A 25,906-nucleotide genomic window follows, 5' to 3' on the forward strand; every position below is an offset into this window, starting at 1 on the left:
AACATGAAAAATGCTTTATCATTTGCCTGAACCATACCAGTAAAAGATCTTAAAATATTAAACACTCTCATAAAGTAAAGGAGAAGGTACATTCTTAATGGCTGTTGGTATATTTTTATATTGCATTAAGTGGAACAATCCACAATTAATTCTGATTTGTCTTTTCATATAACTGCCAAGTTATATGAGTTTTCACATGTAAATCTGAAAAATTGTGTTTGATTACCTAGGTGCAATATGACAGATAAGCACTACCTTAAAGCAATAAGGAATGTGAAATTACAGACTTGTCTCACTTGTTATCTTGATTTTTTTTTCCTGAATAAACATTTTGAATTGTCCAGAAATTAAAAGCTGTTTAAACTACCAGTTAAATATTTGTAAAAAAAAATTTTGTGACTCAGGTTGTCCACTACTATCACCCTTATGAGAGAAAAAATTTAAAAGGAGAACACACACAAAGTGGACCCTTTACATTTTTTTAGCTTCTGCTACAAATACAATGCCTTGAGACAAACTGGATTTCATAACACATATCAGTATTACATACTTTTATGCAACAAATATTGTTTAAAACACACGGGAAACCCAGAGCATTGGCCCTTATGCCTTGTTATATATTCACATGGCACTATTGAAAAGCCAAGCTTTGCTATATCTGGACAACAAAACTGAAGTAACAGGACAACAATACCAAACTAGGTTTCTCCAAAATAATGTTTCCCATTCTTGCCTGGGCACAACAAATTAGATTTTTTTTTTCACTAAAACAGGAAAAACAGGGGGAGGGAATAATCAATCAGTAACAGAAAAACACTAGTATATCATGAGGAAGTCTTCCTAGAAGTGGATGATCTGTAAAGCAAAATGTCTGAATGCAAATTGGTTTTGTAGATGTGAAACACTGCAATGGACCATTAAAGGTGAGGAGAGATAAACAGGCATGAAGAGGAAAAATAAAGATAGATGAAAAACTCAGAATACACAATCTTTTTCTCTTAGTAGTTTCAACCTTTTTTTTCTTCTCTTTAATTTAATAGAATTGGACAGAAGACTCTATAAAGATAACATCATTATTTAGCAAAAGTACCATTACAAACATCACTTGACTGGATTTGTGGTACAGTCTCAAATACTCTCCTTGTAAAAAAAATCACATAAAAGTTGCACTGTATTTGTTTCATTCTGCCACATGCCAAGCAGATGAAGGAAATTAAAGCTGAGACACAAACACTCAGCCACTGCTTTTCCCAGGCTTGCTCCCTCTCGGAGGCGTGAGCTCTGCACACGATTCCTTTCAGCATTCTTCCACAGCCACAAGCCACACCCAAAGGCCATGATTCCTCTGCACTTTGAAAAGCTCTATTTGGTGAGACACTTTCACTCTTTAAGGAGGAACATAATTTTCTGGATTTGTATGTTATTAAAATCTCAGCCAAAACCCCAGCAGAATCCCAGACGGGCGTGAGGTTTCACCTCAGCCCTTCCAAGTGCAATGTGCAAAGACAAGAACTCAGCACCAGCCCCACCACATGCTGAGGGGTTTCTGTCATGCCAGGAGAGCAGAGCACTCACCACTGGATGATCTCAGTGATTTGGGCCTCCCAGTGAGCCACAGACTCCTTCTTATCAGCCAGGTCTCTCATCTCTTCCTCCAGCTGCCGATTATTCATACTCAGCCTCTCAAACATGGTGGTGAGCTGAAGCAGAATTTAAACAACTCCTTAAAAGTGTAAACTGCTGTGACTCCATCTCTGTGCAGACTCAAAACCACGTGCTCCCCCTCTCCCACACCTTGCATCTGCTTTATAAAACGGTACTGGTCATAACATAATGTAACATTAAAAACCAGAATATTTTCTTATATAACCTTCTATAAGAATCTCTTCTTGTATAACCTTAGCTGTACTGAAGGGCCACTTTTAAGGACTTGAACAACATTTTTACTCTATCAATTTAATGAGTTTTCTGAGAATTAGTCTCCAAATACCTGTAAAACTCTTAAAAGGTTTCTGCTTTGCACCATATAGGTGTGGAATGTTCTGTATAGAAAAATTTACGCTAGAAGAGCAAAGAAAAGGCATAAAAATTTGTTATGGCTCAGATAAGACTGTTGAACCGCTCCCTTGTTTAGTAACCATGGAGAGAGAGACTGAACAGATACAGGCATGAGACAGTCCTGAGATTCTCCAGGTGTCTCACATTCCCTTATTTTTCATTTGACTTACTTGCAGACAGGAAAATTGAAGTTAAATGCACATCTCCACATACAATATGTTATACCTAGCAATTAACCTCTCTCATTCAAATTGCTGCCATTCATACAGGCACATTCTGCAAGACAAAAGCCACAGCTAACCCAAGCTGGTATTGGGAACTAAACCTTCATTATGTTAAATAATTATTCAGAGAGTCAAATGGAATCAGAGACCAGATAGACTTTATAGGAAAGCCTGCTTAGCAGAATGAAATCTCAGGTGAAAGCTTCTTTTAGTACTGAAATATATTAACAATTCAAAACGATAAAAAAATGGCCAATTTAAAATCTATTTTGCTTTTTACTTCAAATATGAATAACTCCACACCCCATTTATCATTTAAATAGACTTAAAATTTAAATATTCCTCCTTATTATGTGTCATTTTACAAGAAAAACACAAAGGTAATGGGGGAGGAGTGAAGAAAAACTACCAAAGTGACTAGGCTTTTTCTCAGTTTTCTTGGACTAAGCCTACCTATAGGCATATATATTGTCTGTCTTATACTGGTATGAAAATATACTGTAATTTGAGCACAGACATGCAAACATGCTTACTTTGAAGAACATTGTACTTTCATCATATTTTTAGAAAATCTACTGCATTACAAAAGGAATAGACAAGTTTAGCAAGATTTGGATAATGCACAATGAACTTGAATAACCTGTCAAAATGAACAATAAAGAGACAATCCGAATGCACAAATCATAATTATTTCTTGCTTAAGACACTTCATTTGTGTGATAATATGCCTTATCATTTGTATTTTTTTAGTATCTCAAAGTAACACTTAATCTCAAAGGGTAGGAGGGGCCCTGGTATTTCAAACTATTCACATGCAAATGTAGTCTAAGTAATCACATCATTAACTATGTATTTTTATATTTGGGTCATACAATGAAATAATCCTTTATTGTTGGCTTACAGTGCTGTCTGGAATTAGTCTTACCAAAATGTAAGCCCATCTAATTCCATTCCCACACATAAATACTCGTATAGGCATATATACATGTGCATGTCTTCTCAAATCTAATATTAATCACCAAATTTTTGTGTAACATCAATTTCTGCTTTCAGTTTAATAATAACCAATGCAGCTCCATATTGTCCAATTTGTACAGAACATAAAATAGTTGTAAATTCAGGGCTCAACTAATCAGCACTTACCTTATCAAGTTCATTCGTAAGTTTTTTGTTCTCCTCTGTCAGCAGAATCTTTTCTCGTTCATACTTTTGTTTGAACTCTGTTTCAAATTCCTCTCTTTCACTTTGGCTAAGAAATAAAGTGAAGCAGAATTAGAGAGTTTTTTATTCTAACTCACCCCATTATTCATTGAAACACAAAGAGATCAATGCACACACATGTTGAAGGGAAGTACTACATTGATAATAGCAAGGGCTATTAACATCAAGCAGTTTAATAAACCACCATCTTAGGATTGCAAGCCAGCCTGTTGAATTTTAGAATTTGTAGAGAATCCCTCAGTACAAAATTAACAGAGCTCCACCAAGCCAATGTTCATCAACCCATTTACACAAATTTTATTCTTCAGATGCATCCTTTAAAAAATGAGCAGACTAAAGTATGTGTCAAAATTGTAAAATGCTCAGGGCACATTCTCAGCTCACATGAACATCATTGTAACACACACATTTCTATAATTCCAAGTTTCACACAGAATGACAGGTAAAAATGACCACACATGGAACCAGAGCATACAGAAGCTAAATTAGAGCATGCAGGGCTGGGTCTCTGATGAGAAAAGCATATATATGGGCTTGACTTCGGGCAATTTAGAACAGTCCTGATGTCATATGTGGACTGTTAATTCAGGTATCATATACTCACTGTGAGCAAAAACTGAATGGATAACTTCCACATTCCTAATATCACCAGATTTTACAGCAAGTTTGGACCATTCTATCTAAGAAACTCTCACAGTAGCTGTTTTCCCCAAACCTTCCCTTCTCCCATGGATGTCATCCAGCAGAGGAGAACCCCTGGCTGATTCTGCTTAATATCAACTTTGATCTTGCACAATGAATGTGAGAACCTGAAAACAAACGAAGCTGCAGGCCCTCTGTTTGCCACAAAACCCATGGAATTTCCTTCAAGTGGTGCACAGCAATGTTTTAGATGTGTAACTCTCACCTTGCATCTACTGTTTTCAGATTCACTAGCCTTGCCTCTTGTACCACCTTTTTACCAACTATTCATGTCACTGGCACAAAGTTCATCAGTAGAATTATACTATAAATGCCACAGATACAGAAAATATCCACCCAGCAAATACCACTGTCCAGTCTGAAAAGACTTGAAAAAGTACCCAGTATTAAAGGTTAACTCTCTAAAATTAAAATCCAGGGGAAACCCTGTCTTGAGCACTGCAATTTTTTTTCTAGATACCGATCAGAATTTTACACAATGCAAACCTAAATTACATTCTTGCTTCTTTTTCTGAGATGCAAAACTACTCCAGCTTTGCCTAATTGAGAGAACACTCTCCAAAGATGAGAAATACCAGTGGTTACAATGAACCCAGTTAAGAGCAATGCTGCTTTGAATTTCCTACTCTTAATTTGAAATTCATTTAGTGCTTCTCTTTGAAATCTAGTACAACATGTCAGACTTATGGTGAAATTCTACATTGCCAGTCGTCCTTTGAAACAGAACACTTCATCCTAGTCAAGTTACATACTATCTCACTGTTTAAATGCCAAGTTTGAAATTCACCACCACTCCTTTTCTATATCAACAGATTCCATGCATATGATGAGCAGTATAGGGAAAAGGCAGGAAGAGATTAAAGCATTGGCTGTCATAGGAATTAATACCAGCTCCTGCTTCTGTTTTCTAGGCATAGATTCAAAGCTAATTTTGCAGACAGAAGTCCAAACTAACTTTTAATGAATTTCTTTCACGCAGCTTTCATGGGTTTGTTTAGGAATTTTTTTCAGTATTTGTCTTAAATTTATTCCTTTAAGGCTTTAGGGCTCAAAGCAGCCGTAAATGGCAGTGGATTAAGCACACCATGGATTAGTGAAAGAACCCAACATGTTTGTAGTTTTTATATTTTACATTCTTAATTCTGCTGGTGATTGTGATTACCCCAGTAAGTCAGATTGCTACAGTGTAATACAGAAATGAAGATAAATTTGAAACAGAGGAGAATGTGGGTATAATCCATCCCACCCAAACAGCCACTCAGCAAACAACAGAAGTGTGACAGACTCCATGGATGTACCTTAGGCAGGCAGCAAGATAAAAATAATGCTTTTGCTTTGAAGCCTTGCATCCTCCTCTCCCATCAAACTTCCCCTCTCATCTAACATTTAGCTGTGTGTCTCCTCTTCAAGTTAAGAAAATATACACAACTCAGCTTTCTTTTTATCAGAAGAACTGCAGCAAACCACATGCAAGCAATGTGAAATACTGCTTTATGGTATCACTCTGTCACTCCAGCTCTTTATTGCATCTGTACAAAGTGGCCAAATATTTTATCTTACTGCTTTGAAACCAAGAAAAATAGACCCGAAACAAACACCAGCCCCCAGGCTTCTTTATATCACACAATGTAAAACCAGCAAATGCTGTTCTATAGAGTTCTCTGCTTTATAAATCCATCATGAAATGACAGGCCTAAAAGAAGTTCCTACAAATGTGATTTATTTTACAGAGTTTCTTGCATCTTCTTCTGAAATACTTCCTAATGACAATTCTAAGAAATGGAATTTAGTGCTACACAGATCACTGGCCTGATACTGTGCTCCTCTGCTTCCAACTTTAATAGCATGCAGTTTATGAGACTTCAGCAAAACGCAATCATTTTGTACCGGAAGGTAATCTCCCTTGAAGACTTGTGCTTTGGAAATAGCAAAAGTTAGAAAGCTTAAAATTGAAGGAAACAAAGGAAAATATCTATTTAAAAAATGCAAAACAGAAACCACCAACATGCAAGTCACACAAAAATCGACATACAGATTTTGTCAAAGCTCTTCCTGATCCTTGCTTAGAATAACCTACATAATTCACTCATCTTACTGAGTAATACAACCACATCCTCTTACCAAGATCTTTTTTAATATGCACTGATGACTATTTTTAGACTACTAAAATATTTTTGCCAAACTGTATAAGCACACTTCAACTCCACACCCACCCCAAGCCTATTGTTGAAATAATTCCACTTATTTCAGCACAAAGCCTCCAGGTGCTTCCTTTCCAGTGCTTACATTCAACACCTCTCTACTGGAAGACTCACAAAAAGCTTTTCATGCCAGACTACAAAAGCTAACACCAACATGGATAAGCAGAAACAGAAAACCTATCTTCTTTTAAGGAAAACTACCAAATATTGAGTAGCAACAGCAATTCCTGCATTCCTAATGCTTAAGCTTCCCTTTTAAACTGCAGAAGTCAAACCATGGCATAACTTGAACAGGGGACTTCTGCCTTTCTGTGGAGTCTCAATGCTTGCATGAGATTTTGCAGATTTGATTAACAAAGTTAAGATCAGGCCTTCCCCAAGCACTGATCATGAGCTTGGACACCTGACTGAACATGGAGCTGCAGCCCTTGCCATAAGTGTTGGATACTGGTTAGGTGACACATTTCTGCTCTCACTTTAAATCCTTCTCTAACACAAACACTTGAACCACATACAGAAACACATGGTTATGACAGCACCCACTGTAGATTTGAACCCAGTTCTTTATTTATTTATAGAGACCAGACTGAAGGAGAGTTTACGAACTAGCTAGAATGCACATCTAGTTAGAATGCCTGCAGCTGTGCAACATTTAAATTGGCACAGAAGGAGTTTTTCATTTGGTCACTGCTTGCATGTATGATCCTTTCAAACAGTTTAACCTGCAGAAAGCAGAATTCATGATTCTTTATTTAATATTACTCCTTCTGAGACACTGCTGGACTTCAAAGAGTGCCACCCCATCACCTCTGTATGTTACAAGACAGAACAGCCTTTTGTGCATTTGTAACTCATTGGTCAGCATGACCATTAAGTGATGCCACAATGAAATCATGCTGCTCAGGCAGGTTTCACTTCTCCACCCTGATCAAAGCAGCAAACTCCTGTGCTGTTTGTAGGTCCAGCCTATTGAATAGCTGCATGCTAGGAAGAAACAGCTCATGCACTGCATTCTAAGCTGTATGATTTATGATCCCTGCTGAATACAATTACAAGAGATACAGTGTTTCCACCTCTATTTGCATAAACTTTTTGGAAAAAAAATATATTTAATTTACTACTTATATTTAAAGGTCTTGCTATAATTTGGCTAACCTCTCAGCAGGGACTTCTCCATGGTTTCTCTCATCTGCCATCTTGCTACAGCAGCAAAAAGACTCCTCTATATTAGTGTCTACGAAACATTCTGAATTTTTTATGAATGAACATGAGCATGTTCAATTTATAACTTATTCCCACTACTACACCATCCAACAGAAAAACTTGCTTTTATTGATGAACGCCTCAAGGAACAATCTCAAGGCCAGTTATAAGCTCCACCATGTGGGAGAGAAAAAAGCAGGTCTGACAAATTACCATGTCAGGAGAGATAAAGCAGCTTACGCCCACAGTAGTCTGCTGACTGATGTTAACACTGGATGGAACCCAGCATGGATTAGCCTCAGCTCACATTAAGTGACTGTTCCTGTGCTGGCAGAAATGTAAACAATACTTGATCTCTAACACATTAGTTTTGCATCAAAAGATGAAAATACCAAATAAAAGAAAAATGTAGAGAAACCGTTTTAAAGTGCAACATAAGCTTCAGGGGTCAACTTACCCCGAGCTGCAAGTCTGTAACTCAAGTTACATACCTTGGAATGGTCAGCCACTACAACAGTTCTGGTGCATAATTAACTGTTTCAGTACAAGGAGGTGGAGCTATTTGTTCTGTTGGGTTTTTAAAGGTGACTGGTTTTAACCCTGGTATCAGCTCAGCCAAAACGCAACAATCTGCATTACACTTAAGGAAGTGACAGTGTGTTTGGAACAATACTAGGAGATTTCAAAGGTTTAAGAAAAGGTAAATTTCATACAATACTCACTTTTCTCTTCTGGTTTTCTCTAACTTGTCTTTCAAAACCATGATCTCCTTCTTGAGGGCAAGTTGCTGGCTCTCTGCATCCCGCAGTTCCTTCTTCAGACTTTTTATTTCATTTGCATGCATCATTTCACGTTTAGATAGCTCCTCTTCATAGAAAACACTCTTCTTTTCGAGCTCTGCTTTTAATTTAGTGATCTCTTGCTGATGTTCTATACTGCTTACCCCAGGTGAGCGACCAACCTGTTTTTGCTAAAATAAACAGCACCAAATTAACAGTCAAGAATGCTGAAAATGATGCTCAATAACAACTCAATATTCCAAAGCCTTTGTTTAGAAATATCCCATTAAAGCCTTGAGTTAAACACATCTATCTCAATTCATTTCAAAATTTGTTAACAGCATAAATTGGAATGACACTCTATTATTTTATTATTTAAGAGCAGTAATAGTTTTCAAGCTACTGAAAATTTGATCATTAAATGCCTCTGGTCATGTTCTGACTCTCCTTAAATGCAGTCAGAAAGTGACCACAGAATTAAAGACTTTGATGCTTCCACTCACACAGCTGACAGCAACAAGTTGAAGTGACTTTCAGAAATGCAGAATAAGAACTAGGACAATAATATATTCTGAAGGACAAATAATTTCTGGAAAAGCTATACTAAGACAAGCAGAGGCTTAACTGAAAGCTAAAGTTTAGCTACAGAAATACTACATGGATTGTATCAGTCAGGAGGGAAACCTGACCTATTTCACTTAAACTGAGCATCTCTATCATAGTGGATTAATAGGATAAACAAGCTTTAAACAATAAGAGTAATTACTTCAACTTTTTGTAATTTCATAGCTCTCTTAGTGAGGTCTTCTGGCATTTTAATAGTCTTTAAACACTATTTCAGGATACACACAGATTTGCACCAAATGCTGCACTCACTAAACTCAATGTCCTGCCATAACATAGAGGAGGAGCAAGATCAGGTTCAAAATGAGACAGTGGCATGACATGCACTGAAATCCAAGTCTGGAAATAACTTTTTAATGTCAACATATAGACAATTTGGTTTGGAATTTCTTCTGGTTTTTAAAATGTGTAATGAAAGGTGTTCTAAGGAAAGGAAATTCATAAAAGCACTTTGAAAAAGTTCAGGTGACTGAAAAACCTACTTCCTTATGGTGACTTTGTCACACCTTCCAGTGGATTAAAGGCATTTTGTTAATTATATCTCCATTCTTACCATGAGATGCTAAAAACCTCTCAGTCACCCTTAATTTGGCATGGCTCTGGGTAATTTTCTTTTCCTGATGTATGAGCAGGCTTTAAGAGCTAAATGCCATTGTAGAACATTCTGATGAGCTGAATTTGTACCATGATAAATTCTGTGAGAAAGCTGGGCCTTGCTGTTTGTGTCAGCAAAAAACTGCAAAACCCCCTGCATGTACGAGCCAGAGATGTGCTGCTACTGCACTGTTTTCTCTAACTCATCAAAACAACCATCTGGTTTGATCTAAGAGTAAAATCCTGCCCTTAGAATGCAGAACATTAAACTGGAGAAGGAAGAGTCCATCCTAACAGGAGATCCTTTGGAGAAAGAAAGATTTTTTTAAAAAATACAGTATAAGAATTTTCTTTCATTCACAGGCACTGTGAACTTTGTTCGTTACTGCCCAACATCCTAAATTGTTCACACATACAGGGTAACGGAGCACAGAAAAAGTTTAGGCTTTGCAACATCCTCTAGCAGGTATATAAAATGTTTTAGTGGAATTGCACATTTTTTACCACAATGAAAAGATACTATGCAGCCATAAGAGAGATGGTGCAGTAGAAGAGAAAGCCCAAAGGTATTGGACAATGGCTTGAAGAACTAGAGAGGTATAATAAACAGAGAATGCATTTTTACTTGATGAAAGCACATATTCCAAATAGAGGCTTTCATACATGCCTATTTTAAATGGACAAATGGTGCAACTGAGACAGAATGCACCTCCTGGCACATTGACAGCTGCTGTTTAATGCACTCCTCTCAGCTAACAGGGCACACTGCTGACTAGCACTGAGTCTGATTTTACTGAAAATCTGAATCCATGACACCCACAGGATCCCCTGTGCCCACACACTTGACTGACAAGTTTGCAGCACCCCAGCAGGTCAGTGCGGCACAGAAGGACAGACAGCAGGCATGCTGCCTTCTCCCCAACAGGCTCTGCTTCATCCATGAACTCTGACACTTTCCCTCACCTCAGCCTCTGCTCCTTTCCTGAGGAAGCTGCACCCAGCCCTCTGCACCTCCCAGATGATCTGAATGAGAGTCACAGTTTTCACATCTTGGCCAGCAGCTCTCTTCTCATTTAACTTCACATCTGACTCACCTGCCAGCTCTCCTGCTCCCTGCAATTATCCAAGACAATCCAGCCCATCTGCCCAGCCTGCTGCAAAGAACACACTGTGTGGCAATCTTCCCTCCTTCAGCACTGAAGTCTGAACCACTGAGGACTTGTGGAGCATTTTATGCCACAGCTCTATTAGCTCAGAGATTGCCTTTTCCATCCCCAAGCAGCCCCATGAGTTTCCTGAGGTTTTCTGCTTTGGATTTAAAGCAGAAATCCACAATCACGCTGAGCATCCTCTGCTAAATGCTTCCTAAATTCTCTTTATTCAGCTTTCAACATCCTGCTTACATTTAATCTTCCATCATTTATGGTTTCTTCTATTCTCCTCATTTGGAGAAACCTTCCTTTCTCCTTTAAATACTTTTGTGTAGGAGAGCTTCCTGAATTTAACTAAGGAGCCATGCAGAGCTTTTACTGAATGGACAGGGCAGTATCACAACAACCACTCGTGACCCAAACTGTGCTTACTGAATTGTAAAATATTACCAAGACAGCTAAAATTCCCTTTTCCTCTTCTGACAAACTTGCCCTGCTGTTATAAATCAGCATATCATTTATTCTCAACAGATCTCCCATAAATTCTTCTCGCCTCTTAAACTACCATACAAACTCTTTGCTGATGGGGAAGATTCATGGAAGCAGAAGGAACACATGTTAATTTTCAGATAACAATCTGAATTCACAGCAGTAGAAACTTCATTAATCCAAACTTCATATTGAATTAATTTCCTTATTTTCTTTTAGCAAAGCAAAGGCAAATAGAAGAATGTTTGCTTAAAACCATCAAATTTTCTGTGCCATAACTTAATGTTGATGAATGTCCCAGAGAATTCTAATGAAAAAAGACTTGGTTGCTCATTTAAATTAAGACCAGATTAGGACTAATCTCACATTTTGCCCAAAAAGTTTAGAATTACTCTACTGCATGAAACATTTGGAACAGGATTTTTCTGTGAATGAACAGCAATCCACATAAGTAAATTAAAAACTTTCTATTCAATTTTTGAGAAAGCCTAACTTCTCTAGAGCACTGCATAAAAAGCTAAATCGCTGAAAAAAATAACAGTTAATATTCTTGGCTGCCTTAAATTTCCTCTTTTAAAATCACATGCACATGTGAGCAGTCTCATCAATATAAACAAAGTCTTCAATGCTGCTCTTGGATAAAAATGCCTCATCCTCTGGCAGAGAGGCAGAATGTGTTAAAACTGTTCCTGTATGGTTACATCAGTTGACATCCATTGTGAAGGAAACATGAGGAACAACACAGCAGACAGAACACCTCCACAGAAACCTGCCTAGATTGCAGGTTTATCTTCAAATATTCAACCATCTTATGCTAAAATAAAAAAGTTTTTAACAAGTAAAGTTAGGCAAAGCATTAATGGAAGCAATGTGGTAAGACAAGGTTGATTATTAAGAAACAGCACATCAGGCAAATGTTAATTTTTCTGGGCAATAACGCAATGCATGCCTGTGTTAACATTCAGCACCAAGTGAAGTGACAGACTGACAAAACCCTTTTGTCCTACATCTGAAAGCAATCAAACAGATCCACGTCCTAGTTGACTAGTAAGTGTGCAGGTGTTAATATCAAAACAGACTAACCTTTAGCCCTTCTACTTCACTTTCCAACTGTTTAGAGTACTGTTCACTCCTCTCTCGCAATTTCCTGTCTTTGGATGCCTCAGCAGCTGCAGCTTCAGCTTGGACTTCCAGCTACAAAAGTACATACGTTTTTAATAGATAGGATTCTGCAGGGGTTTTTTTCAAAATATATTGATGGTTTTCAATATAAGAGAGAAATCTTCAGCACCAAACTGAACACTTCAAAGTCTTAGAAAACAAGATTGGTACTGTTTGAAACAACAGACAAAAGGTTAAAGATTTACAAATTAAAAAAAAACTCAGAAAACCTTACATATAACTTATTTCATAGAGTCTAAACAGTCTTCCCACCACTTACTTCTTTTTTAAGTCTCTCTGTTCTGCGTAACTCTTGCCTTAAACTTTCTACTTTTTGCATCACCACTTCCATTTCTTCCTCCTTATCTCGGAGCTGGCGGGCAAGCTTTTGTTTTTGAGAGTGCAAGTCTGTCAGCCGCTCGTTCATCTCTGAGAACTCCTGCATTGCCAATTTCCGCTGGCTGTGTGCATCTTTCAGCTCTTTGGCTTGGGATTTTAATCTGTCACTAGACTCTGCCAGTTCCTACAGTTTAAAAAAAGAATTAAGTAATAAACCTAGAATGCTACAAGGCCAATTTTGTCTTTGGATGAGAATCTAACACCTTTTCCAGAGTGAATAGAAACTACATATTCTTTTTTATTTCATCTACAATACAGATTGCATGCTTCTATAAATAAGGAAAGAGGCGTGTTTTACACTAGTAGAGTGAGTAAAACTCCATAAATGTAAACCAAGTGAGAATCTACTCCATTATTACAGGTAAACACAATGGTGTTCAAGCACTTGCATTACAATACAAAAACACCTTGCTTTCTTAACAAAAATGTCATTAGCATTGGTTTTTAATAATTATTTAAATAAATAAAAGAATCTCAAGTGCTAAACAGTAAAAATTGAATGGAAAACTCTACTCTATGAAAATCTTTACTCAAGAATCTTTAGAAAACTGGCCTGCAATGGCAAATATTATTTCCATACACTGTACCTTAGTATCAAATATCAGAGAAAGTTTCAGGCAATAAAACACTGCAGTGAATAAAAGCAATATATGATAACTATCCTTCTCAAAGAATCAGCATAACACTGTTAGTGCAGTGATAACTCCACACAACACCTTCACAAAGCTTGCTGTACCCTAGATTTATGCCACCACACTACCAGTGAGGGACCACAACACTTTAAATAATTCCATAATGTTCAGTCAAACCAGAGCAGAAAAAAGAAGCAAGGAAAAGCAAATTTCAGGATAAAAAACCACCAACTGGAAGAATTAGTATTTGGCACTGCTGACATCCATGTAAATCTAAACATGTTTCTAAGGTTCTTAAAAAGAGGTCCTAATCACTAAGAGCTGGTTTAGAAGAGAGATGGTCTTTCTGGGACAAACCGGCAGCTTTTTAAATTTTAAGAGCCTTACGGGTCAGAAGAAACAGTGTTAAACACAGCTGGCACATCAACTTTAGTGTAGACTCTAAAATAATGAGTCAATATAATTACAATGAAAAACAGGTTTTATGTATTTCACACCTGATTACAGGTTGATCTAATAACAAATACAAAAAAGAGCCATGAAAGACAGTATGTTATAAATAAGAAAATGAGGGATCAGAGAGAAGAAGAAATAAAATCCAGTATTCTTTAGCTGCAGTTATTTCAAATTACTTTTCAATTTTCATACTTGGGCAATTCCTCACATCTCCCTCTGGAAATACTTCTGTGACACAGTCTTAACACCATATTCTTCACTGTTAAAGTCTCACCCATATTTCAGATTAAATTGTCTGTAATAGTTCTTCTCTACTCTGTCTTCTAACCCCTATTATTATCACTAAATGTGAAGCTCTAAAACTTTTTTTGCAGCCACCATGCAATTTGGATTATGGAGTCGTTCACTATCTGGAAGCAATCACTTAGGGAGCACCCAGCAGTCATACAGACAACGTGTTAAATAATGTCCTTTTCTTCAACAAAAAAAAGGCAGAAAGCTAAGTAGGTCATGCTACACACTTGTTATCTGCTCATTAGTTATACACTTGAAAGTTATTACAAGCAAAATGAACAAAAATAAAACAGTCTTGAGGGTTTAGAACAGTTGCTGACAAAATGATTTTACCTTATTAAGATCTTCTCTCTCTTGCTTCAGCGTCCTGACTTGCTTCTCAAAAGCCTTTATTTGTCTGGAGGCATCATCCAACTCCCTCCTTGCAGTGCTGGCCTCCTCGAGCTGCTGCTCCAGCTGACCAGATTCTAGAAAAAGCAGCAGAACACTAAATATTCTAAGGGAAAAATTAGAATTCTACAATAGCATAGCCTAGCTGCGTGAAGCCCCTTCAATATTTTTTCTGGTTTCCATTTAATCACAAAATAAGGCAATTTTTATCTGGTTTAGAAAAGGGAGCAGGTTGTTTCAGCTGCCATTATCTGCTTTTAAGGGAACAGAATGAAAAGGTCCCAGCTTGCTGGAATGTAACACAAAAATGATAATAACTTGTTTTCTCACATTATAATGACCAGCTCTAATACATAATTCTGCAATGTATGCTTTAACACAACTTATACATTTGACTTTTATGTGCTGTGATGTAATATATAATACATCTTTTATTACATAGTAATTATAAACAGTCTCCCTCCTCCTCCCAGTTTCCCCCAAAAAGAAACAGTAAAAATAATGGGTCACTCAAGAGCTGGCAAGTGTTCTCCTGTCAGTACCCTTAAAATGAACTTCAGCTGATTTTACTTATTTCTAGTGTGAAAACCACTTGTTTTTATGTGATCTGCTTTATTAGTACTATAAATAAGGGAGAACTATTGCAGCCAGTTTCTTACCAACAGTCAGTTACACAGTGACAGTGTAGTTCTATGGCACAATTAAATAATGTCATATAAATACCCTCAAATTCTACAAGAAAACCCAAAACTCATAAAATATGGCAACTGATATTTTCTAACTAGTGAGTAGGGGTTTTTTTGCCTCATAGTCTTTACTTAAAAAACAAGACTTTAAAGCAAGATATATAGGAAGGCAAGTTAATTCCAAGTTCTATGAAATCATTGGACATATTTTCTTTTATTTCAGTTGTGGGCAGGTCTTCAGACCACTTGTATTTACCCAAAGAACAGGAACCCATCTATATTCTTAATAACAGCCTTTAACTACATTTTCATAAATGTAACCCTAAGAGACTGGCTCTTGGAGAAATCAAATATAAAAACACATACATTTTTAAGAGGGTTAATTTCTGAAACACAAGAATTTTATAAGCAAATTAATACCATTAGCTTATACCCAGAAAAATATTCACTATTGTTTTAATTCACTCACTCTTGTTTAAAGTTTTAAAAGAATGCACTTAAATAAGAGATGCAGCTCAAAGCCAGAAATTATTAACTGCCTTCCTTATGTAGTCTACTCTGAAGTCACCAGTGAAAAGAAAGTTTATATATGGCTCTGCTGAGCCAAGATAAATCTCTCTTCTGTGCATGAACTACTTTGTTCCACAGCTCTGTTTTCCTCTTGCATTGCTGCCCTTTACATATTTGGCAATATTAAAGATTCCTCAAAGTTTTCTCCTATGTAACTTAGCGAACAAAAATTATAACTTTGACCTCAAAAATTGAAAGCATATGCTAGCTTGTCATTTCCTGGAAAACCAGATAGACAAGAATAATGTATTTTTCTAAGCCCTCCTGGTGACACTCCTGAATTTGACACAATTTTGAGTTTGTTCTTTATTACCTTTTTAAGCAGGTGTTTACTCTTACAGCTTCAGAAAAGGCAATAAAACAGGTTAAAGAATGTAACAAAAAGCTAGGTGTGACATATGGGTTGTAAATGGTAATTTTCCATTTAATCACCCTAGCTGTAACTAACATTTTAGGTAATATATCCAAACACTCCCTGTAATATATTATTACATTACATTTAGTAACTCAAGAGATGAGCCCAAAGCATAAAAGGGTCATCTCTGCATCTGAACTGAACCTTCTTAAAGTTCATCAGATCTTTTAAAGGCTATCCAGAAAACCTGGAACTAGCTCCCCTATATTTGGAAGCATTCAGACACGGCCATCATTGGTGTGTTTCTGTATTCTGTCATTAATATAGTTCTAAAATCTATCTCAAAACCTCCATAAAAATCAAGTAAAATAGAAAATTCTATTTGATCAAATTTGCTTGTATTAGTTGCAGCTTAAGGCACAAATGAATCTTTTCTAACAAATGACTGGATCAGACAAAGCATTCAAGTATATACTGGCAAGTTGATGGGTTAGGCAGCTCTACATCTTCCTCATTTGATCCTATTATTCACTTCCAAACCAAACTCCAAAAGTACGCATTCTGTCTAGGAATAAATACACAAATATGTATGTGGTGTGAAGCAGAAAATTACTTTAGGAAAAAACTTCTCAGTATTGACCACCTTCACCAGACTTTGACTTCTTTTCAATTTCAAAAGGGACAGCAGATGTGCTGGGGAATGTTTCCACACCTTTACTATTTTTTTTTTTCATTACCAAAGGAAGTGAGTGATACTTTCAGCAGTGAACTAAGCTGCAGATCAATAGTAAAGAAGAAAATACAATTTAAAGCTGATTTTGATGGTTTTCTGTGAATGACTGATCTCATTCAAAAACTGTTCTTGTAAATGTTGCTTTTCAGTTTACAAGAAGAAAAAAACTGAAGAAGAAAACTGAAAAGTCAGTTTTCAAAACCTGATCTAAGGACTGTTGCAGAGAAGGGATTTCTGATCACATTGTCTTTATCCTCATTACAGCAACAAGAGGAGGGACATTTGGCTGGAGCAAAATTTCACAAAAGCCTTTGTCCTGATATAGTGCCAACATGGCATCACTCAAACCAGAGTGATCCTCCCTGAGCTGGCTAAGCCCTGTTCCTGTCCAAAAATAATGCCCATGGTACAATACAAAACTGCTGCATCACGCCAGAGCAGCTGTCCAGCTCTGTATCTGTAACAGGCTTTTTTCAGAGTACACAATTTTGACAGGCTGTAATCTGTGTGCTGCTCTCTGCAGCTCACACACAGCTCCTCCTGCCCCACAAGGCAGCTGCAGAGTCCAAACAAATCCACTCAAGTGTCTGTCTGCAAGCTGAGTTCCAGTTACTCTTTCTGTGGGTGTCGCTGCTGGCATTCCCGACACTTTCAGGAACTGAATGAAGTCTTGTCACAAATACAAACCAGAACAAGTGTTTTTTGAAGTTTCCTCCAACACTTCTGGCTGTTTGTTTTTCTCTTGTCTCAGGCAAGATATGGACATATAATAGAGATGTATCTACCACTACTTGTGACTGATATTTCACACAAAACACAGACATTTTTCTATAAGCTTAATTGAGTTTTTCTCCCCGTTTCTCTGGTTCCACACCTGATACCTAACAGTCTCTTGTTAATTTTCCTAAATAAAAAATATCTTGTTGTGCTTCCTTTCTTCCTTTTCTTTGAGATGTCTCTGCTCTCAAGATCCTATTTTAAAGACAGCATTTTGGAGATGTAGAGCAGGAATCCTATGCTATGAATCAGTATGAGGGAAAACTCCCTTCAACTTAATTCAGAATATCAAATCAAGAATACTGAATACTAGCCTTTAAAGCAGGCTAAAAATATATTAGCTAAACAGAGAGCAAATTGGTTCACTCATAGCTATATTCTATATAGTGGTGCACTGTAAGCCCTCCCTCTCAGAGTTCTTAAAACATGAATTGCCCAGAATCTGAAAAAGTAAGGCTGGAAAAAGATGGATCTCTCCCTAAACATCTCCAGCTCCCTCTGTAGAACACACATACTGGGCTAAGTAGATTTTTGCTTTTTGACTAGTATGAATGTCCTAATGAAAGGCATCATATCATTAATTTAAAAAATAATCTCTTTAGCTGCACAGATTTCAAAACCACTTTTCCAACTTGAAGTACTGAGGTACTTGACAGCCGTAACTTTAGTTTTGGTAAAATCTTCAAGAACTCTCAGAAGCAAAGAAAATAAATGTTCAGTTTTGAAAGGAATGACAGTTCATTGACAGCAGAGCTCTCATCTCCCTTTCCCCACATGCTTCTACTGCCCACCTTGTGCTGATTTACCCGATCATAAGTTGATTAAATTCTCTCTAGCAGCATTTTCCTTGTTTCATCAAGTCAAAGTCACGAGAGAGTGCAGGGAATGCACAGATTGAGAAGGGGCCATGCAGCTGTAAGGCAGGACTAATTTTGGTGGCAGTTTTCTTTGAGCAGTTTTGCTGCTGGCAGTGCAGCCTCATGGCCCATTGTATCCTCCCTCATGCACTACTCCTTGCCACTTGGAAAACTCAAAATGAATTTGGAGAAAATGTTGAGGTACAGTGGGAGAGTGAGGGGTAAAATGAGAAGTAAAAATAGACTGGAAAACTTTTAAAAAGCCAAGGAAAACTAGCATTATGATTGGAGAGGAAAAAAAGAAAACTTGACAAAATACAGTTTATTGTTACAGCTTTTACATTACTATTTATAACATACCTGTTACCTGTTTCTTCAACTTTTCAATTTCTTCTTTCAAACTTTTAATTTCTAGATCTTTGCTTGCTGTTATTGGGCCATCCACTGTTGAATACTGCAGAGCCTGCACTGTCTGGGTGGACTCTAGAACAAGACAGAAGAGAGAGGGATGAATAACACGCCCTACATCTGAGGAGATCAAAGAGATACTACTGATAAACTAAGACATGCCAAAAGATCCTGCACTGGGCATTCTACAATTTGCAATTTCCAATTATTATGTGCCAATTTTTCAGTAATTGTCAGCTACACCAACTAAATGCTTAAGAGTTTTAAGAATGAAATGTTTATGCCATAATGGCCAGTGAGAACAAAGTTAGCACAAGAAGTTGCTTACATGGTGTGTTTCAGGCATAAAGCATAACAGAAATTTAATTTGTCAATCAAAATAATAACAAGAATTATTTTCTGCTAAAAAGCATTCCAGGAAGCATATTTAATTTTTTTCCCCATACTATAAACAGTGTCTTACAAAATTGCAGGTTAATCTAAGTTTAAAAAGTATGGAATTATTTTTTTTTTTTAATGACTATACCTTGCAGTTTTCTGCTAAGTTCAAGCTTTTCCTGTTCTAGACGTCTTATTCTCCTCTCATAAGCTTCTGTTGCTAAACTGTCCTCCAAAGTTCTCTGAATGCTGGCATCAAGATCCATGGAGGGTGGTCCAGCTGTCAGTCTTAGACAGCTGCGGTCTGAAAGAACACTGGGGGAAAAAAAGAAATAGTATTGGATTTTACAACTGCTATGAAAACATCAACCAATAAACAGTCTGTTTAAGTTGTTAATTACTATGCCATTTATTGTAACATCTTGTTATAATACTTTGTTTGTATGAGCTCATTGGAAATCGAATGAATTTTTGCCTAGCATGCCTGATCTCCTCAATGCATTTTTTGTTACACAGGATTGGATGAACTCCTGATTATAAATCATTATGGACACTCTATGTTAGCCAGATAGCAAAAAGCTTAGACAGTAAAATCACAATAGTAGTTCATTTGAGAATAGTTAATCAACTATCACAAATGCTTTAAAGACAACAATCACTAAAAATGGTATGAAATTATCCTGTAACAACTAGGGCATGGACATGTCAGAAATGCTGTGGCTACTCATGTACACATGCTACTACTTATGCAAATAATGCTTTTGAAGTCTAGGACATTCTAGGACATAGTCACTTTCCCAGCAGAAACTGGCCTGTCTTTTCAATGCTTGTAAACACTTTCTTTATTTCCATAAACAAGAAGCATACAAGGGACTTCACTGTTTAGTTTAGCAATGGAAATGAGTGAAATAAATTCTACAATAATAGCAGATATCAAAGTAACTTTTACAAAATTTCTATTCAGACTTACAGAAGTGTCAAAGGGCTAGAAATAAAAGTGGTTTTAATGTCTAACAAACTAAGTTCTATTCGGGTCCACACATCCAGTCTTAACTTTGTAATGGGCAGTTAATTTTACATATTCTCTAATAACAACCTTTCTCTCAAAACCGCCCTGAGCAAAGGTGCTGACCTGTACATATATGTAAATTTCACCTGCAGAGAGCTCATTCTCTTGAACAGACAGCATTTTAGATTATGGTACTTTCCTCAATAAACCACATTCTTTGATATCTGCTCAATATGATTCAAAGACAGAAAGTTGGAACACTGTGTAACTAGCCTAGAGACAATTTTTTAACTCTTAACTTACCAGCTACTTGTATATGTGAAACCCACAAATGGTAAATGATGGCCAGAAAATGCAGTGTGGGATGGTGGAGGCATTGTTTCCTAGAAAAATAACAGGACAGTTGAGTAAGCAGTATCCTACTGGACTTAAAAGAAACAGATTTTTCAGTTTAACCATATGAGAAGTGTTAATATCATGGGAACTATACTCACTGTCATCCTTATCTACAGCCCAAATACGAAACAACATCAACTAATTCTATTTATAATAGCATTTAACATATACAAAACCAGGGCATGCTGACATAAAAAATGTCTTTCTGATTAAATAGGCTATTTTTCCAAGAAGCTCTTAGCACAAAGTGCAACACCTTTTATTCTCTGCTATTCAGTCAACAGGGCTTCCTGCCTGTAGAATTACCAGCCCACTTCTGAGTGGGCCACCTCTATTTGGAAAGAACAATCAACAGGCATTTATTAGAAAGAAATAATACCAGAGAGTGTTCTAATCCCATTAGTACTTTGACCATTTCTTCATTCTTTGCTCCTCTTTCTTGCCAGACAAAAAACTACAAACAAAGACAACTCTTTGAGTTGCTATTCAGGCTAAAATAACCCTGTTGTTATTTTATTTGGACTATTTGAAGTTCTAATATTCCTAATTTTCTGTTAAAAGCTTCCTATTTAAGCCCAAGAGGCAAGGTTTATGTTGCTCTATTAGAGATGGCCATAACAGTCACCAAAAGAAAATCCTCAAGAAGATGATTATTGCACTGGAAGTGATAAAAGATTCCAAATTGTCAGAAAAGGTATGTTATATATACCTTTCTTAACAATTTCTTTCTAAAACAAACAAAAATGAACGAAAGGAACCAGTTGTACATTTCTTTCATATAAAACTCTGCAGGGAAGGACAAGAAGTAAGACTGCATTCAAAAGAAATCTGAAATTACCTTTCCAGTGGTGATTCAGCTATTTTACATCACAACCTTGTCCTCTTAGCTGACAAAAACTTTCATGTTATTAATGAGTTCCCAAACAACACTAATGATATTGCTAGATTGTGTAAATTCATGAAGTTGAGCATTTTGGAAACTGAGGACAAGATCAAATTACAAAGCCTTAACTTTCCACTAAATCATAATAAAAATATCAATTATTACAGATTACTATGGTGAGAAAAAGTAAAATTCTATTTCTCCTTTACATTTTGTTTTCACCTTTCATAGATTCAAATTTCAAAACTGTATTCACAAATAACTTTTAAAAATATCAAATACTTAATTGCACGATTTTAACAGCCCACATGACAATTCTCAGGTACCACACTGAGAGGTTACTAAATACCTAAAAAATTGTTTCTATTGATCATAAGGTAAGATTCTGTGAAAGAATTTGTTTTGCAGAGGTCAAGACACATATCTCCTGCTGCTTGTGTAAATTTAGCAGTACAACCATGCTGAGAAAATTATGACTGAATCCCTCAATAAGGCTACCAAACCAAACAGTGAAAAGCTAAAACCCAGCGCAGCTTAGGCTGCCTGAATAGCACAGTTCTGCCCTTTATGCTTGTGTGTACATTCAACATACTTTTTAAATGTCATTATTATGTATATAATTTTTCCATGGGACTATGGTCTCATTCAAAGTTCAGGAAGAATAACAATCATGGCTTTTCAACACTGTCTTTTATCTTCAGCATTGGGTTTTCCTCATTTGCTCTATGCAATTCAAATCTTGCCAAGAATTTTTGGAAAAAAAAAAAAGTCTCATGGGCTTATCTGTGTTGCTGACTCCTATAATAGCAGTGTGAGTATGTGGAACTTCCTCAAAAGATATGTATGAAATATGGAGGAGAAAATACCTCCAAGTTATATATAAGGAATTTGAGGCAAAGCAATATGAAATACAATGTCCTCTGGTCAAAGCAAAAATGTAAAATATTCTCAGTCATGCAATGCCTTTAGGCTAGGTTTTTTCAGCAGTTCTGAGACACTAGGTGTGAAAAGAAATGCCAAGAAAATAACATCCTTATATTAAAACAGAACAAAACCTTCAGATGTTTCAAATTAGGAAGCTGAAAAAGAAGCTCTAGAAACTGGCATTCCTCTCTAACAGTTCAGGGGCATTGCTTTTCAGCCCCAAATGTCTAAAGCAAAGTAAGAATTGTCTCATTTTTCTCAGCTGAGAGTCCAGTAACTCAGCAGAGGAGCGTTTTTTCTTCACCTGCAGGTCCCTGTTCCTTCACAATGGTAAAGCATTCACACTATTCAGGCATAGTTTGAAAACCTCAAGTGGGAGAATGGGCTCTAAAAAGGAGGAGTGGTGGAATGGACAACACTAAAATGTGTGAACAACCTCTAAAAAGTATCTCAGTTTCACAAACAAAGACCTGCTACATACAGCATCCACTCCAGCTACTCCATCCTCCCACCTGTTGCTGGACAAAATAATGTGCAAACTTGTATCTGAAGACTGTATAAACAATTTTTAAGATAAAAATACTTCTGCTGTGAAGAGAGAAGGAAATATCAGATATAAGTGAGGAAACAAAATGAAAAAAGTGCAAATCATCCTATGCAGCTACACTGACTTGCTTAATTTGCCTATAAGGAAAAGGGGTCTGAGATTTAACCAGAGATGACAGAATCACTTAAATTGGAAAAGACCTTCAAGATCATTGAGTCCAGCCATTAAGGGTCAGGTCCATCACTAAATGACTTTCCTAAGGACCATGTCTAAAAACCTCCAGTGAGTCAATTGACTCCACCACTTTCCTGGGCAGCCCTTTTGGTTATGAAATTTTTCCCAATATCCAAACTAAACCTCCCCTGGCTCAACTTGAGGCCATTTCCTCTTGCCCTGTGGCTTATTACTTGGGAGAAGAGACTGACACCCACAAAGTGTTTTAGTCAAAGTGGTTTCCATGTTTTAATGTGCAGCTGGAGAAAAGGGAATGCAAATAATGATCATCTTGTCTACAACAATTCACGTTGCCACTTATCTGCATGCCCAGAAAACTGAGATGTACAGGCAGTTCAGAAAACAAAAGTGGTGAAAATGCTTTATCTGACATGTAAACAGCAGGTTTCTGCATCTTTCAACAGACACACACACAAACACACCCAAAGGTATTTCCAAAGAGAGAACACAAGGCATTCCTCCAATGCTAAGGCATCTATCAAAGCTCCTTTTCAAAAGCATAGAAACAAAAGTCTGATAAAATCAATAGCTGCAGAGCATTTTAAGGAAAGGTAAAAATATTTTCTCGTTCCTTAAGAAATGGCTGTAATATTTCTCCTACATTTCTCAAAACTCGAGTTGGAGAAAAGATTGGAAAAAGTATAGTGGAAATGAACTGAAGGGAATCAAACACCAACATGAGCAATTAGAGTAGAGTAATAAAATACAGTAAAATGCAATGTGCAAACTTATACTAAGCCTTAGCAATGCTCTGCTAGAAGTAGTCTTGCAGATTATCTGTGTGTAAATGTATTATTCTTTGTAAGACATGGACACTAAACTTGTTAATGCAACAGATGTATGTTAGCTAAAGACACATAAAGCTACAGTGAATTTACAAACCTTATCCTTACACAAGTATGATTTTAGGACCAGCCTACAAACTATGGAAGTATTCCTCTCTCAGCTCTTCAAAGCAGCATCTAACTGTTATTTATGCAGAACACAGTGAAATAAACTGCCTTTTCCATACATTTTGTTACAAAGTATACCACAAAGGCTGATTCATCAAAATGTTAATTGTATACTTACAGAGTTCTTTAAGCAATCATCATCCACATCAAAGTTTGATGTATCAGTAGGGCTGCTGACTTCTGGGATGTAAGGTGCCTCACAGTTCCTAATGTTGTCCCAATCAATCCCAGCAAAAAATGGATGGTTCTTAAAGTCTTCTATTCCATTTTGTCCAAGTCGATGCTCTCTGCTACAAATGAGCCTTCGGATGAGGTCCTTCGCACTTTCAGAGACATCTGTCACTTGAGCAGGAAACTGAAACCTCTCCTTAAAGATTCAAATAAGAGGAAATAGTTTATTACCAAGAAAAAGTTGGGAAAATGTACTTTCTTAGTGAAAATCATTAACTAGAAAAAGAAATGTGCAAATACTCCAGCTCTGAAATACATGCAGTAAGGCTTCAAGGAAAAGACTTCTGCTAAGGATGGAAACTATTAAGATATCTTCTACTTTTTCTCCTTTATTTAAATTTCTCTTACACTACAGCTGTTGAATTTTACAGCTAGCTCCATGTGGAAGAACATTTTAGAATCTTCTGCATAAGCCAAGGAATGGGTTCACCAGAAAAAAGAAACACAACAAGATTGATGCAATGTAGCCAAGACAGACTCCAGAGTGAATTAACATCTATGTTTCCAAACCCAGATTTTAAGTTTTAGCCTTATTCCAAAGCAAAGTCATCTGCAATCCATAAGCATTAACTTGCTACATGGAAACATATTTTGTTCTACATTTATGAACACTTAAGATAATTAGCACATAAAAACTTATTTTTAAATACGTTTTCAAGTTACCCCATTATTAAAAATTAGCTTAGAGACAGACAGAAAGTGCACTAACTTTGTGGTTCATTATTTTCCCATAGGTCTCCACCAAGGACTCAGCATAAAAGGGCGTTTCTCCATAAAGCATTTCATACATGCAAACGCCCAGGGACCACCAGTCACACTCGGGCCCATACTTCCCTTTTCCATCTTCCATGGCCTGCAAGATTTCTGGAGAGATGTAGTCTGGTGTTCCAACTGCCACTGAAGATTGGACCTGTAGAAGTTACATTTTCAGGATTAAAATCAACTTTCATCATTACAGACACTGTCATACTATGTCCATGTATACATAACTCTAGTCCAGCATTCTTGTCATAACAAGAACAACTAAACACAAGCAAAAGCTTCTAAATTCATAAAGAAATACTTAACCATCCAACTGCAGTAATAGGCAACCTAATAATTTACTTTTGCTAAACTATTATCAATATTTAAAAACAGATAAAGGACAGAACTGTCAATTGTCAGGACTAGAGCCAGCAAGCAATTAGAGATTTGGTAGTCACATATATTAGGTCAAATACTTTGTAATCCTCTGGGACATGATTAAACATACTGGAATTACATTCTAGTCACACTTAATGTGCAAATTTAAATGGACTAGAAGAACATCATCCCATTTCAGTATCTCATCCCGCTCATACTACAGCTTACATTTTCAATAAAGATTAGAGCTCAGAGCTTAAAACTG

The 25,906-nt window shown here is 36.7% G+C and overlaps 1 protein-coding gene across 14 annotated transcripts in view; it reads right to left on the reverse strand.

Moving 5' to 3' along the window:
- CDC42BPA (CDC42 binding protein kinase alpha) overlaps positions 1-25,906 on the reverse strand; it is a 181,938-nt gene that overhangs the window by 53,705 nt on the left and 102,327 nt on the right. For 11 of the 14 annotated variants that reach the window (XM_063152594.1, XM_063152595.1, XM_063152597.1 and 8 more), the window contains 11 exons: positions 25,229-25,429; positions 24,407-24,655; positions 20,655-20,734; positions 19,491-19,657; positions 18,917-19,039; positions 14,522-14,655; positions 12,688-12,930; positions 12,330-12,440; positions 8,332-8,579; positions 3,426-3,531; positions 1,576-1,700 (listed from right to left, as the gene is read on the reverse strand). In XM_063152594.1, coding sequence (XP_063008664.1) covers positions 1,576-1,700; positions 3,426-3,531; positions 8,332-8,579; positions 12,330-12,440; positions 12,688-12,930; positions 14,522-14,655; positions 18,917-19,039; positions 19,491-19,657; positions 20,655-20,734; positions 24,407-24,655; positions 25,229-25,429 — 1,787 coding nt within the window. The remainder of the gene's footprint in view (positions 1-1,575; positions 1,701-3,425; positions 3,532-8,331; positions 8,580-12,329; positions 12,441-12,687; positions 12,931-14,521; positions 14,656-18,916; positions 19,040-19,490; positions 19,658-20,654; positions 20,735-24,406; positions 24,656-25,228; positions 25,430-25,906) is intronic. The other 3 variants (XM_063152599.1, XM_063152608.1, XM_063152601.1) reach the window with 2 other exon arrangements.

The sequence above is a fragment of the Melospiza melodia genome, chromosome 3 (genome assembly GCF_035770615.1).
Source record: "Melospiza melodia melodia isolate bMelMel2 chromosome 3, bMelMel2.pri, whole genome shotgun sequence".
NCBI classification, from domain to species: Eukaryota; Metazoa; Chordata; class Aves; order Passeriformes; family Passerellidae; genus Melospiza; species Melospiza melodia.